Here is a 15,261-nt window from a genome sequence, read left to right on the forward strand (position 1 = left end):
TTTTGGGCCTGGCAATTGCTCTTATTGTATATACATTTACCAGACGTAACTATAACTGGTTTCAATTAAACTTACGCTTAAGTTATCTAGGATTTTGAACATGAAGTATAGTTCGGCATTCTGCGTTGAAATGTCCACATTCTATGAAAAAAAAATTAGAGGCACTTATGAAATTATAGTTGCATCCTATTTACTTCCAGGCATTGGAGGTTCAAAAGTTCTAATGTGGAGGTTGCATTTGGTTTATCATTAATGAATAGGCCAATTTGACAGTTATGTAGCCTTTTCCCTTTTTCTTGGAAGTATTATTACATTACCTTGTTTTCCCCAAAATAAGACATCCCGTGATAATAAGCCCAATTGTGCTTTTGAGTGCATGGCAATAAAGCCAAGATAAGACAGGGTCTTATTTTCAGAAAAACATGGTAATTCTTATCACATGCTATTGGAGTGACCTCTAGTAAGTATTACAGTACATTACAGTACATAATATACCTTCCATTTGTCAATTCCAGACTCCAAACTTGTAGTTAATCTGTTTTCAGACTGCCAATTTACAAACTATTATTATTATTATTATTTTGCTGAGGTTTTCAAGAAACGGCATTATGTCAATTGTGAAGAAGGTTTCAAATTTATTTGTTGTTTCTGGTAGGTTGTGGCCATAAGTGTAACAATAATGATAACGTTGTTTAATCTAGTTTTTTTTCAATGTACATTTGTTGATGGTTAAATCCGAACTATTGTTTCTATTGGGTGTAGGGGAAGAGAGGAAACTCTCACCAAGGTTTTCCAGAATTGTATTACTCTAACATCTTTTAAAGATAAATTCTCAGAAAACTATATAGACATTTAAGATATTGAGAAAATGGAACAAAACTGACCAGCAATGTTGTTTTCTGGATCATTGGTAAAAAAAATGGAAGAGATGTGTAGATACAGATATGGTCTGTACTTTACAGCAGTAACAATGTTTCGATTTGCAAAATCCACTCACGCCATTACCAAACCAAGAGGGAATTACACCACTGAAAGGAAGTTTAGGTTTGTATAAAATTCTCATATGTGCACATTTGGAATCAATCACTATAATTTAAACAGAAGAACATCTCTTCATTATGGGCAAGCCCATGACCAGGTATTTTGGATGCTTCTCTTTTTTTTTCCCCCTCTGGGAATTCAAAGCCCCTCCATTCTTTGATTCTTTTAAACTAAGGATTAGATTGGACAAAGCTTTCAAAAGAAGATCTTTTTTCCCTCTAAACTAGAATACATCAGCTTTCAGTTTTGGGGACAATGTAAAATTATAAATGTAAAATTTGAAAATGATATCTTAGGTCCTCCAGTCTGCATAGATCCACCATGGCAATTGGTGTTGATTCTTTTATTTAGCTCTTCTGTCTTCAAACCCAAAATCTCAATTATATAACTGGTTTTTTGGGGGGGAAACCTAAATGGTGTGCCCCTATAGTCTCCAGGAGCTGTGTTCAGCCCAATGATATATTAACCGTTTAATATATAATGCAAGACCAAAAACAAACAAACAAATCACATTATGGTTTAGTATGCTAGACCTATTTGTGCAAATCAGATTGATAAACTCAATAATGTTCAAATCCAAATTCAATAAGTGCTGATAAGATTCTGAATGTTACTACACACTAATTTAGCATATTAAAGACTAAGTTATCAAATAAGATACTGTAGCTACTGGTAAGTTTTCAAATGTACAGGATCCTTAAGTATGTACTGTATCTCCTATTCACATCACATGTGATATTAAAATGATGTTTACAGAGTATTGGGATTAAGAACTGGAAGTCATTGTTGCTTAGGATACCACATAGCAACAGGGATGACAAAGAGAACTCTTTATGTTACCTGCTATCTGATCCTTTAAACTGATGCCAAAGTTTGAGGTTTGGAATTCCCACATATCTAGCATATATTTCATAATGAGAAATCATCTTCTCTTGATAGAAAACAAGGTATGTATAATGAAGACCATAAGAAATTCATAGAGTGTTGCAAAAAGATGGCTCATAGGACATAAGTGAAATATCACTTTTGTTCACTGTACCCCCACCTATATTTAACAAAGGAGGAAATCATGTGCGAAGTAGAACAAGAATCCCCTGAATCCAATTTTCATTAAATTCACAGCAAAAACTATAAATGGTGGGTTGGTGGGGGGGAGAGAATCTGGACAAATATTACAAAATGAGTGATTTTTGCTTATTGCACTTTTCCCATCTTTATTATTGGTGCTCTTGTGATAAAGAATATATAATCTTGATTTTCAGAACTACCCGTGCTAATGGACATTTGGTGTTTTGACTATATATCTAACAAAGACATTATAAAAAATATCATCATAGTTCATAAAGTATAGCATTTGGCGGCCATTAATTACCATAAGGTCAAAGATTACATTTTTCTTTATCGTCATGATTTAAAATATCCCATTGCAGCAAGTCACAGTATTCATGCCTGTTGCTACATTCAAGAGACAGAGTTCAGGATTCAGAAGAGGCTCTGTAAAACCAAGTTCAGAGCAGCAGTAGAGAATTTTTTTTAAAAAAAGTCATAGTACTTAGAAGTAATGTTTAAAGAATGTTCTACTCACTTCAGATAATACTGTAATCAACAAAAGCAGTAGAGAACTGAAATCATTCTGGAAAGGGTATCATTTCTTTTAGAATACTAATATCTAGGTGAAACGTGGTTTGGTAGGTATTAAAGCATTGTACTAGTGAGTAGAAGAAAAATGTTCTGTATAAGCTGCTTATCTTCAAGCCCCTGAGTTGTGTTGACCCCCAAACACTGGGGGATGGAAGGCGTGGAGACTTTCAGCCCTTATTAACATCATGAAGCCTATTTGCAATCTAAGAATCAAGACTAGAGTACAATCACTTAAAAGACATCACAAATACACGTTTCTCGAAAATACAGCTTATAAATTAAATCTTGGGTTGAAAGATCACATTTCCACACGAGAGGCTCCTTGCTACAAACGTACGTCTTTTCTAAAGGCTAAGCACCTTGCATAATGGATGAGAAACAGCAAGCTTTATTTTGCTGCTCATCCATCACATGGGAGGACCAAAAGTTAAGGATTCTTTGGGAAACAATGTTGATTCTGAACAATCAGACGAAGTCTTCAAAGTCTACGGTAGGCAGGGTTGATTTCCAGTAAGAGAATTGGCTGAAGTCTGGAGAAGCCATGGAAGCAACCACATCTTTGCCAATAGGTGGAAAGAGAAATTCTACCACCTCACCCAGACGCTCATACCTAGAAGAAAGAGGACAGGGACAATTAAAAAGAGCAAGCATCTTTTCTTGCGCATTTATAGTTTCAGCATACTCAACTTTCCTGAATTTTATTGAGGGAGCAAATACAGGGAGTCCTGGTATAACTGGTGGCTTAGCAACTGTTCAAAGTTATGCTGGACACTCTCCCCTCCCCCCCCCAAAAAAACACAGGCACTTATGATCTGGATTTGAAGTTAGGATGGCTGGCTCCCTTCTGAAGTGATCACATTTTGGGCGCTTGGCAATTGGCTCGCATTTATAGCTGTTTGCATCATCTCACAGAAACATGACTGTGATTTACATTTTTTGCCAGAAACTGGCTGACAGACCTGGAAGCCATCTTTTACAGTTAGGCCTTCAGGCCTGCCATATTTTCTACTGTGGGAAAATGGGAGGGGGGATTGTATAGAGTATGGGTGATATATAGTCAAAATAATATTCTTTTCTCAGAGACTCAAGGCCACGGTGCCCTGCAGCTGCCATGAGGGGACTGGGAGGCATCTCCAGTTTTGGATGGTGCCTGATTGGATCATGTGATAGACATGTGGGTACTGGGCAGGGACTTGAACTTTCATTTGGGTGAGGAAAACCTGGAAGCTTTCAGATTCGGGTTTTCCCAGGTGTGCCAATATGACATCTTCAGTAAAATGGAACTTTGAGGAAACTCAAGCCTTGGAGTCTTCTTTCATTAGGGGTGTTACTTGGAACCCTGATATTTACTTCCTGTTTCTGGCAAAAAAACAACAGTAAACACTCATTGCAGATAATCAGTTTATTTAATAACTATTGCAAAAAACATCATAAAATTAGATCAATCTCGTGGTGACCCATTTGATGACCAGCATTATCTATGACTATAACGTTATAGCATTATATATGACTATAACGTTGGGTTTGATTACTCTCATAAGTCGATGGCTACCTGTATTTACTTATGTTATTTATTTATTATTTTAATATTAATAAATGCATTTAATTATACCCTTATGTCCACCCCATGCACATACTCCTGAACTATGGATCTCCCATTAAATCCATTACAGAGATTTCCAGTAATAGTGGTAACCTATAATAAGCTTTTTTGGTTGTGCTATCATTTTAAAGAACACTCGCCATATAATGCACGGATATCGCCATTAATGCTTCCATAATTTCCTCTATACATGCTGGTGCACAGTCTTGAGGGCCAGGCTACATGTGGCCTTTGAAATTATATCCAAAGCGCCTTCAAAAGTTGAAAAAATTATATCTGCAAATGCAACAGAATAGGGAAATAGTACTCTGTTTAAGTTTAATAAAACCTGAACTTATAAAATATATGTTTAAATTCCACAAATTTTATTTTTGCCCTGGCTATTTCTACTTTTTAGAAATAGCCAGGGCAAAAATAAAATTTATGCAATTTAAATGTAGATTACATTTTATAAGTTCAGGTTTTATTAAAGTTTTCTCCCAATTGTGTTGGATTTGGATGGAGTGCTGTGGATACTTTTTAGAATGTATCCAACAGGATTGCATTCAAATCCAGCACAATTAGGAGAAAACTTTTAAGTCTGTGCTGCATATGATTGAATGATGCTGGTAGAGGTGAAAGAATGTTTCAGCTAAATCACATGATGAAAAAAGAAACCCTCTCACTGCATAGTGTTTGTCTATATTAGCCACTTATATGTTTTGCTTAAGCAAATTGTTCTTTACCACCTCAAGGTGCTTTACAGACTGCAAAAGAATGGGCTGATTTGCAGACTTACGTGGACTTGGTAATTTTTATGAGTTCCTGAGTCAATTCCCCTTTGGGGTTTACAGTGAATATGCGGGATTCTGGCAATGCCACTTCCTTGTAGGCATAGACATCCTGTTGAAGAAATCACAAGCAGCATATATGTCAAAATCATCATCATCATCATCATCACCAAAGGTAAGAAATTCCCTTTATACATTCCCTTTACACATGTTCCTCATTCAGCTGATACTCACAGTTAGTCTGTTCCCAAAAGCAGCATGGAAAGGTCGGCTATTGGAACCAAATAAATTTTGGATATCTGTCAGACAGGCAATTTTGAACACTTCTGGCTTCTTCTCAATCACTTCCCTATAAAGTGGATAAATAGTTTAGAAAGGTGAACTGCTTTTCCTTCTTGATCAAGTACTGCATTCAGTTTTGGTCGCCATGATGTAAAAAAGATGTCGCGACTCTAGAAAGAGTGCAGAGAAGAGCAACATAGATTATTAGGGGACTGAAGGCTAAAACATATGAAGAAGAGTGGCAGGAACTGGATATGTCTAGTTTAATGAAAAGAAGGACTAGGGGAGAAATGATAGCAGTGTTCCAATATCTCAGGGGTTGCCACAAAGAAGAAGGAGTCAAGCTATTTTCCAAAGCACCTGAGGGCAGGAGAAGAAGCAATGGGTGGAAACTAATCAAGGAGAGAAGCAACTTAGAACTAAGAAGAAATTTCCTGACAGTTAGAACAATTAATTAGTGGAACAAAGTTGCCTGCAGAAGTTGTGAATGCTCCAACACTGTAAATTTTTAAGAAGATGTTGGATAATCATTTGTCTGAAATGGTATAAGGTTTCCTACCTAAGTAGGGGGTTGGACTAGAAGACCTCCAAGGTCCCTTCCAACTCTGTTTTCTTTTCTATTCTATTCTATTCTATTCTATTCTATTCTATTCTATTCTATTCTATTCTATTTCTATTCTATTCTTTTCTATTCCATTCTTTTCCATTTCATTCCATTCCATTCCATTCCATTCCACTCCATTCCATACTTACAGATTTAAAAAGAGGAAGAAGTAATGATAAAGTATTAATTTCCAGCATCTGTTTATCAAGGTAGGTTGTAATTCCAGATGCAAACCAAAATTTTAATTTACAGCTTTCATCTTTCTCCTTATGTGGAATCAACGAATTCCAGGTGATACTTACTCAAACATCACATCCTTGTACTACCAGGCATCTCTATCATCTCTGAAGAAAGCAGTAAAACAGTGCTCACACAAATTAAGACACCCACCCTCTACCATTACATGGAAATACTTACCTGTGAAATGCTGAGAAGAGGCTGCTAGGTGCAAGCAGGATCGGTCCTTTGGGGAGCATCCAACCTTGGTCATTGACACATTCTAAATATCCTTTGGTGATGTGTGCCATGCCAATAGCTCTGGCTGAACAATAGAGAAACTTGTACCCGTTGCTAGAATGGAGATGATACCAAATGGAATGAAGCCATTTTGCTGAACAACCCCCTCATCTGACCTCCCCCTCCAATAGGAATGGTACAACTGCTTTTGTTCCTGATCAGCTCTTACAGCTGGGTCAAAGAGACACACATTTGAAAGCAATAGAACAAAGTAATATTCTTTGAGTATTTCTAAAAGACCTCTCCACATGCCTGGCTAGGTGGCCCAGTGGCTAAGATGCTGAGCTTGTCAATCAGAAAGGTCAGCAGTTCGGCGGTTCGAATCCCTAGTATAGGTCTCCTGCATGAGCAGCGGGTTGGACTAGATGACCTCCAAGGTCCCTTCCAACTCTGTTACTGTTATTATTATTATTATTAAATACAGGTAGTCCTCGACTTACAGCAGTTCATTTAGTGACCATTCAAAGTTACAACAGCACTGAAAAAAGTGACTTATGACCATTTTTCACTGTTACAACCTTTGTAGCACCCGCTTGATCATGTGATCAAAATTCAGATGCTTGGCAATTGGTTCATAATTATGACCGCTGCTGTGTCCCAAGATCAAGTGATCTCCTTTTGCAACCTTTTGACAAGCAAAGTCAATGGGGAAGCCAGATTCACTTAACTGTGGTGTTACTAACTTATCAACTGCAGTGATTCACTTAACAACTGTGGCAAGAAAGGTCGTACAATGAGGCAAAACTCCCTTAACAAATGTCTCACTTAACAACAGAAATTTTCAGCTCAATTGTGCTTGCACGTCGAGGACTACCTGTATATTTGTTCTTTCAAATGAATATTTCCCTATTTCCAATGTGCTTTCCTGGTCACCATTAGGCCACTGTCCTTCTCCTTGCAAAATCCCAACAAATCTGGGATCCTATAATAGTTATAATGTTGCCAATCAAATTTGATTTCCCACCACAATGTCACTATAGGCAAATAAGGTGAATAAATTACTATGAAGACAATATTCTATGTATATTGGTTATACAGGCAAAGTCTCCTGCAAGTTAAATTCAACTCCTGTAGAATTTTTGGACATATAGCTTGAAGTTGTATAGAAATGGATTGTCATAATCATCTTTTTTTTTGTCAATTTCCCAGTCTAATCTAGCCCTGGGATTTCCTGTTGGCATCCCAACCAAGTACTAAGCAGGCCCAACCCTACTTTGCTTTTGGGGGGATTTGCTCAAATCAACAAAATGTTGCAATTTGGCTAATTGTTTTAATCATGTAGTTGATACCAAAAGCAATATCTTCAGGACAATGCTTTCTAAATAATTGAATAGCAACAAATGCTGTTGTTGAAGGCATTTTTAATAGATTTTAATAATCCTCTTGCGCGAGCAGCAGGCGAGCATGTGCACGTGGGCTCCATTTGCATGAGTGGTGGGCGTGTGTGCTAGCCGCTTGCACAAATGGAGCTGCGCTTGCTTGTTGGCCACTCACGTGGAACAAATCCCTCCACCCCCCACTGGTCTGCAAAGCCAGAAAGATTGGGGAACTCAGACTTAGAGTACATAACTGATTAAGGCAGGCAGATGCAGGATTTTCAATAGCTACTATGCAAGAAGATTCTTTAAACATTTTTAATAATGTTAAAGTTTCAAAACAGCAAAAGAAAAAAAATATTTCAATCTTCATGAGATATGCATCACAAGTCATCAGTCAGTTTCAGTGGTGGGATTCAGCCAGTTCGCACCAATTCGGGAGAACCGGTTGTTAACTTTCTAAGCAGTTTGGAGAACCGGTTGTTGGAAGAAATCTTATTTTGTTTTTTTTCTACTTTACAGGGCTAACCCCTAAGGAAGGCAGGAAGGAAATATTCTGGTGTTGTTTCTAGCCTAATCTTTATTGCCCTGTTTACAGAAACTGCCTCTCTGGTTAACCCTTATTACATTGTAACAGCTAAGGCGAAGCGCCAATCAACGTGAGTGACATTGAGTTGGCCATGCCCACACGGTCACATGACCACCGAGCCACACCTACCCAGCTGGTCATTAGGGCAGAGAACCGGTTGTTAAATTATTTGAATCCTGCCACTGGTCAGGTTATATAACAATAGCCTATCTAAAAATATTTTGCTTGCTGGCATATGAATAACTAAACGACAGTTTAAGCCAATTGACAAGTTAATAGAGCTATTGTTGCACATGGACTTTTATCTTCATATCTCTGAACTACCAATACTTACAGATGGATTTTATGGAAGAGCTTAGCGATGCCTTGATGAGTCCAGTCTTTCCCAAGATGTGGCAAGATATGCCCTAGAGCATCAGACCTGATGAGGGGAAAAAAGGATATATATGATGAACTCTGCACAATGTAACTGCAAATTGTCCTATAAGTAAAGCAACAGTGATAGCAGAATGTTCATAACTGGACATGCAGAGACATGTTTCAAGACCACCTATTCTAACAGGGGTGTTTTTGGTTTTGGTTTCAGCCCTCTAAGAGCTTAAGCAAGCCAGCTTGTTTCTATTTTTCCCCAGAATGATCACTGAAGCCACAGAACATGTTTAGTCCATATAAGCCAGTGGTGAAATCCAAATTTCTTTACTACCGGTTCTGTGGGCGTGGTGTGGTGGGCGTGGCAGGGGAAGGATACTGCAAAATCTCCATTCCCACCCCACTCCAGGGGAAGGATACTGCAAAATCTCCATTCCCACCCCACTCCATGGGAAGGATACTGCAAAATCCCCATTCCCTCCCCAGTCCTGGGGGAAGGATATTGCAAAATCTCCATTCCCACCCCACTCTGGGGCCAGCCAGAGGTTGTATTTGCCAGTTCTCTGACCTGCTCAAAATGTCCACTACCAGTTCTCCAGAACCTGTCAGAACCTGCTGGATTTCACCCCTGATATAAACTATGTATTTTGAATTGAAACAGGTTGACCCTTAGATTTTGTTTTTGATTTTGTTTAACTTGCATAAATCCCTATGCCAGTCTAATTTTTTCTGCAATCCTTGCCATGTCCCAGGAGCATTCATGACATCTATTGCTACCTCTCTCCTTCCATTGCCTAGAGCAGCAATTCTCAACCTTAGCAACTTTAAGATGTATGGACTTCAACTTCCAGAATTTCCCAGCTAGCAAGTCTACATATTAAAGTTGTCAAGTATGAGCAACACTGGCTGAGATTTTCAGTATCCTCTTCTTGTTGTTGTTCTTCTGTAGGCATAGGTGAGATGTATCTACTCCTTTCTCCCATTCTAGCAATTATAATAACTTGCAAACACATTTACAGTTACTGGAAAAAATACTCAGTTTTTTTCCAAGTAGTAGTAGTACTAGTAGTACTAGTAGGCTAGTACTAGTACTAGTACTAGTAGGCTAGTACTAGTACTACTAGTAGGCTAGTACTAGTACTACTAGTAGGCTAGTACTACTACTAGTACTACTAGTAGGCTATTCTTTCACCATCATAAAGCAATTGTTAAACACTCAAGGAAAACATGCGTTATAGCTAGAAAGCTTTCCCTGAAAACGATCATTCACGTGTCTTTTGTAAACTGTGAAGTTGGGGGATCTGAAGTTCAGTTAGATCATAGATTAAGTAACTAGTAGACTCCGAGAGATTTCTGCACATTCTCTACAAGCTTGCAAGGCTGGCAAAAGTATAGACAACTACAGATCAATTTTAAACCCCTTTGAGGAAATGGTAAGAGGAAATAATGGTGGCATGGAAGAGCCCACAGTCAAGTATTTCAGGAAGCACTGCCAGTGGGAATCTACCTGGTGATGGTGCCGTCAATATCAGAGATCACCACCTTGTCATACCAATTCCATAAGTAAATGTTAGCTTCACAACGACATGTGCCCTGGTACTGAGTGGTCACACTGAACACAACCTCATTGGGGCCATCCCTCAGGTTCAGCTTTTTCTACAGCAAAAGAAGAGGAAAAAGAGGCAATTACAATATCTTTATTTAGAGCATGGCATTTCTCAGAGCTGTTTTGTTAGTTATACATCTAATTTAGAGGTGCCACAGAATTCAGTAATGTTTGCTTTCAAATAAATGTGAACACAAGGATAACGTCATTCTTCTTTCTTCGCTCTCCAAGCAATCAGACATAATATAGCAACTCATCTGTCCATCGCAAATTTGCTTCTCTCAAAACTTTGCAAATCCTTTAAACTATTTGGAAAAGTGAAGCTACTACACCAAAGAGTCTTCTTTGTGGCTCAAAAATTATTTAATTTACAAAGTCACAATTTAATTGAAATTAGGATTTTAAAATATCTTGATGTTAAAGTATTAAATGCATATTAGAATAATTCTCAATCGAAATTGATGCTCATATAAAAAGAACAAAAGGAATTGATGCTCATATTTGGTCATGCCCCTAGTGACTATCTACTTTTCACTGAAAATGAATTAAACAAAATGGTTCATCTTGAGAAAGACTTTATTATATATTATCTCTTCTTAATAAACTGTGAATTTCAAAATAGAAAGAGATATTTCTTTTAATCTGACTTTTTAAAAAAGTAGAGCTGTATAACCACTTCCAAATCTAAGTATTGTAGTACTCATGACCTATTTCCAAAGCACTGAATGGCGCCTTCAGAGTACTACAAAACCAATATTGACTTTTCATATTGAAGTATTATTTTTAATTCCATTTAAAGCAAATTCAGATTTGGTCTTGCTTCTTATTTTGGAGGTTATGGTCAAACTTGCCATTCAGATATGGCCCCAAATTGTGGACGCCTAAATTATTTTAGTCTTTACTTCACTAATATTCTCCCCATCCTTTAAGATCTCAAACTGACTTACATGGAGCCATCATTTATTTTATCTGCATGATGCAATGGTGTGCTACATTAGGTTAAGAGAAAGTGCAGAGGTCCCCCATGAGCTCCATAATTGATTGAGGACTTGCACCTGGATTTCGGTCATCTCAGTTCAATGTTTTACCTACTGGAGAACTGGTATGATGTAGTAGTTAGAGCAAAACTAGGGAGATTCAGTCATGGAAGCTCATTGGTGACTTGACTTTGGGTCAGTCACTTTCTCTCCAGTTAAGCATCTTCCAGGAATGGAGAAAAATTGGAAGAAAGAGTTACTTTTAGGCTCTTGGATCAAAAAAGAAATGTACATTTTATGAATAAATAAATAATACTACTGTATACCACTTTGGAAAATAACTACTGATGATCAGTTAACAGAGAAAAAACTTGGCCCACAAAATTTCATCACCTACTCATATTTTAAACTACACTTCCAAATGCCCAGTTTGCTGCAACATTTCTTAACTTTAAGGGCCAAACTCTGGGGGGGGGGGTTTCCAACATGCAACTCATAACTGAAAAGTTTGAACAGTAACTGTGAAGTCCACCTAAGAGGAATGCCAATTAGATAGTGTGCTTTGGCAGCCCCTCTCTGAACAGAAAGTTCTCTTCTGAATCAAACAGGAATATAAAGAAAAGAAAATTCAAAGCTACATACAATTTCATCAGAGGAGAGTCTTAAGGACTTCTTGTAGGTTGGGAGAAATTTCTGTGTAATAGCATCTGGTATGGATCTGTCTCCTTGATGGGAGGATACAGCATCTTCATCACTGGAGGAATCGTTTTGTCTCCTATGGTTCACAGGACCAAAATAGATTGTCAACATAAAAGAGCGTAATGGCCAAGAAATATGGGTCAAGTCCAGTTGTGAAATCCAAATTTTTTTAATACCGGTTCTGTGGGCATGGCTTGGTGGGCATGGTATGGCTTGGTGGGCGTGGCTTGGTGGGCATGGCAGGGAAAGGATACTGCAAAATCTCCATTCCCACCCCACTCTGGGGCCAGCCAGAGATGATATTTGCTGGTTCTCCAAACTACTCAAATTTTCCACTGCCGGTTCTCCGAACTGTTCAAAATTTCCACTACTGGTTCTCCAGAACCTGTCAGAACCTGCTAGATTTCACCCCTGATCAAGTCCCATTGTGTGAAATAATACTCATTGAGGAAATAAATCCTTATACAGTACCTATGATTTTTAAAGGAATAAAGGTTATCACCTAAGTTACCATAATTGATTTCTTGCCAATTATCTTTATTTTACAACTAAACTACCTCATCCAAACATCTTTAGGCCATTCAATGCAAAATAATATGACATAGTTCCATGACAACTCTAATATTCCAAAGATCAAAGACTAGCAGATCTAACAGGGAGGGACAGAAATCAATAGATTGGCTCCCAACCCTGGACACCAAAGTAAACATTCTCTTAATGTACAATAAACTCTTAACATACAATATTTTTCCCATTTCCCATTTATCTATAAAGAAATCCATTAAACATTGTCATTTCAGTCCAAATGTCAGAAAAACTCCGTTATGGCCAAACTTAATGGTTAGATTAGAGATAGCAACATCTCAATTTTAACTTTGATCAAATAAACCAACTTTGTATTTCTTCCTCTTACTTCTAATAATCTTGAACATTAGTCCTTTTAAATCATGTTGTAGAACTTGATTTCTTTTCATATTTTTCCCTTCTCACAAAACTCTTCAAATTTTAACAACTCTCCTTTGTAAATCCAATATAGAAAAATTATCCAGATTACTCTGCTGGTTTGCCATTTATGACAAATTCAGATATCTGCCAATTTCTTTTGTATGTTCAATGTAGCATCTTTTTCCATCTAAATCTTGTAGCTTGTCATTTTTAAATCCACTTTCAGATCAGTCTCAGTCTTGTCTGGTTAAATTTGTTTTTTTTCCCATAACATCTTTGAAATACCCATGTTTCCCTGAAAATAAGACTGGGTCTTATTTTCTTTTGGGTCCCAAAATAAGCACTAGGACTTATTTTCAGGGTGTGTCTTTTTTCCCTCCCCATGTACAGGAGGTCCACAGAAGTGGGCCTGTGGCCACTTGGGCTCCTGCTGCACTTATGTTCTGACCCAGTTCCCAACGACAAACCCTCTGTAGTTAATTAAATGTTCCCTTTATTAAGAGTGCCAGCAACCCTGGCAAAAAGTCTTTCACTCTCACACAGCAGGCTAACAAGTCTTTCAGTGCCTATGGAAAGCAGAGCTCACTCCCTTTCCCCATGAAATGGCCCCACACACCAGGAGTCTCTCTCTCTCCATGCTTATACAAGAAGTACTGAAAAGTATGCTTGCTTTTTCCCAGCAGCAGACACACACACACACACACACACACACACACACACACACACACTCAGAAGGCACGCCCAACTCTCAACACTGCCGATTCAAAGGAAGGAGTCTGATAAGTCCCAGACAGGATTCAGAAGTCAGTGGCTGACCAAGGAAGATGAATAGCTGTCTACCACACTGATTCTTCTCTGCCCCCTGCCTTTTATTCCCAGAGCCAGAGTGGGGCTTAGCTAGCAGTGGTGGCTCTTCCATCCCAAGGATCGGCCCATAGATTCCCACTGCTCTCCTCTCCTCTGCCTTCTGCGCATCCGTGCATCAGGCACTGGACCCAGCTGTTCCTCCTCTTCATCAGCCACCTCCAGTCCTGGGAGCTGTGGCCTCTCCATCTGATGGATGGAGGGCTGATGGATGGCCCAGGCTCCGCTTCTGTCTCTATCTCTGACAGCTCCTTCCTTCTTCCCCCTTGGAGCTCTCAGATTGCCTTGACACTAGCCCTGATTCCCATGCCTCCTCCTCATCTGCTTCAGCTGCTGGAGGGGCCAGCAGTTTACAGGCCACAACAACATGGTTGCTGCTGCTGCAAGGCAGGTATCAGGGCATGGATGGCCTGGTTGCAGGGGCCTTGAGGTAAGCCAGTGCGGGGTGTGTGAGACAGCTCCACCACCCGACGTCACCTCATGGCCACTGCACCTTGAGCAACCAGACAGAATGGGCAGGTGGTGGGCTGCATGGGTTTCTTTAGGGCTTATTTTGGGGTTAAGGCTTATAATGAGGTGCATGCATTAAAAAACATGCTAGGGCTTATTTTCTGGATAGGTCTTATTTTCAGGGAAAGACGGTATATAGAAGCAGACTTTAAAATTAACTTCTGGGTCCATTGTTCAAAAATATCCTTCGGTATGTCCAATGTTAAATATTTTGCTTCACTGTGTATTAGGAAGTCATTTTTTTTCTTCTTTAAATATAATCTTTAGTTCCTTCTAGTTCCCTCTAGTATCCAACCTTCAAAATCTCATACTATCATTTTTATGAGAATTTAAAACAAAAACATTTTCTAATGGGAACAATTCTTATAATTAACTCCAAAATCTTACTTCAAATCCATCTGGAGGCTTAGTCTACTTATAACATTCCAAAATCAAAGTTGTAATCAAACTTTGGCTGTTTATTCCAAATGATTATTTAAGTCCTTAAGCTTGCTTTTTTTTTTTTTTTTTTTTGGTAAAGGATAGAAGGAAACTCATATGGTACTGTAAAACCTGTTGATCCAAAGGTTCCTAACAGCTGAAAAATACTTAACAATTTCCAAAAGTTATTAGTAAAGAAAGTATGCAAATGCAGTGTCCTTTTAAAGGCACCAACTGCAGTTTGCGCAAGATGGCTATTCCCTTATCTCCTAGAGCTCTAAACCCACTGGAGACCACATCTTGTGGCCTCACCATGAGAAGCAATTGCATGGAGCACTTGTGGATGATCTCAAGTCCTCCCTTTGTCTGGAGAGGAATTATAAGGAACTGGTTTGTTTGCTACTCACTATTTCTTCCCTGGAAGCCTGTTAATTCTTGAGGACTGACATATTGAAAGAGATTTGAAAGAGATTCTATGTTACAAAGATCTAAAAGCAGATAATTGAACT

At 38.5% G+C, this 15,261-nt stretch overlaps 1 protein-coding gene across 4 annotated transcripts in view; it reads right to left on the bottom strand.

The window, feature by feature from the left end:
• Positions 1-2,228: 2,228 nt before the first annotated feature.
• LPIN3 (lipin 3) overlaps positions 2,229-15,261 on the bottom strand; it is a 65,593-nt gene continuing 52,560 nt past the window's right edge. For all 4 annotated transcript variants that reach the window (XM_034413917.3, XM_087889172.1, XM_034413916.2 and 1 more), the window contains exons 14-20: positions 11,957-12,089; positions 10,239-10,387; positions 8,697-8,783; positions 6,359-6,511; positions 5,290-5,404; positions 5,064-5,167; positions 2,229-3,292 (exon numbers count right to left, since the gene is read on the bottom strand). In XM_034413917.3, the coding sequence (XP_034269808.2) occupies positions 3,148-3,292; positions 5,064-5,167; positions 5,290-5,404; positions 6,359-6,511; positions 8,697-8,783; positions 10,239-10,387; positions 11,957-12,089 (886 nt within the window). In that variant the 3' untranslated portion in view covers positions 2,229-3,147. The remainder of the gene's footprint in view (positions 3,293-5,063; positions 5,168-5,289; positions 5,405-6,358; positions 6,512-8,696; positions 8,784-10,238; positions 10,388-11,956; positions 12,090-15,261) is intronic.

This window comes from Pantherophis guttatus, chromosome 3 (assembly GCF_059756535.1).
Source record: "Pantherophis guttatus breed Tessera chromosome 3, ASM5975653v1, whole genome shotgun sequence".
NCBI lineage: Eukaryota > Metazoa > Chordata > Lepidosauria > Squamata > Colubridae > Pantherophis > Pantherophis guttatus.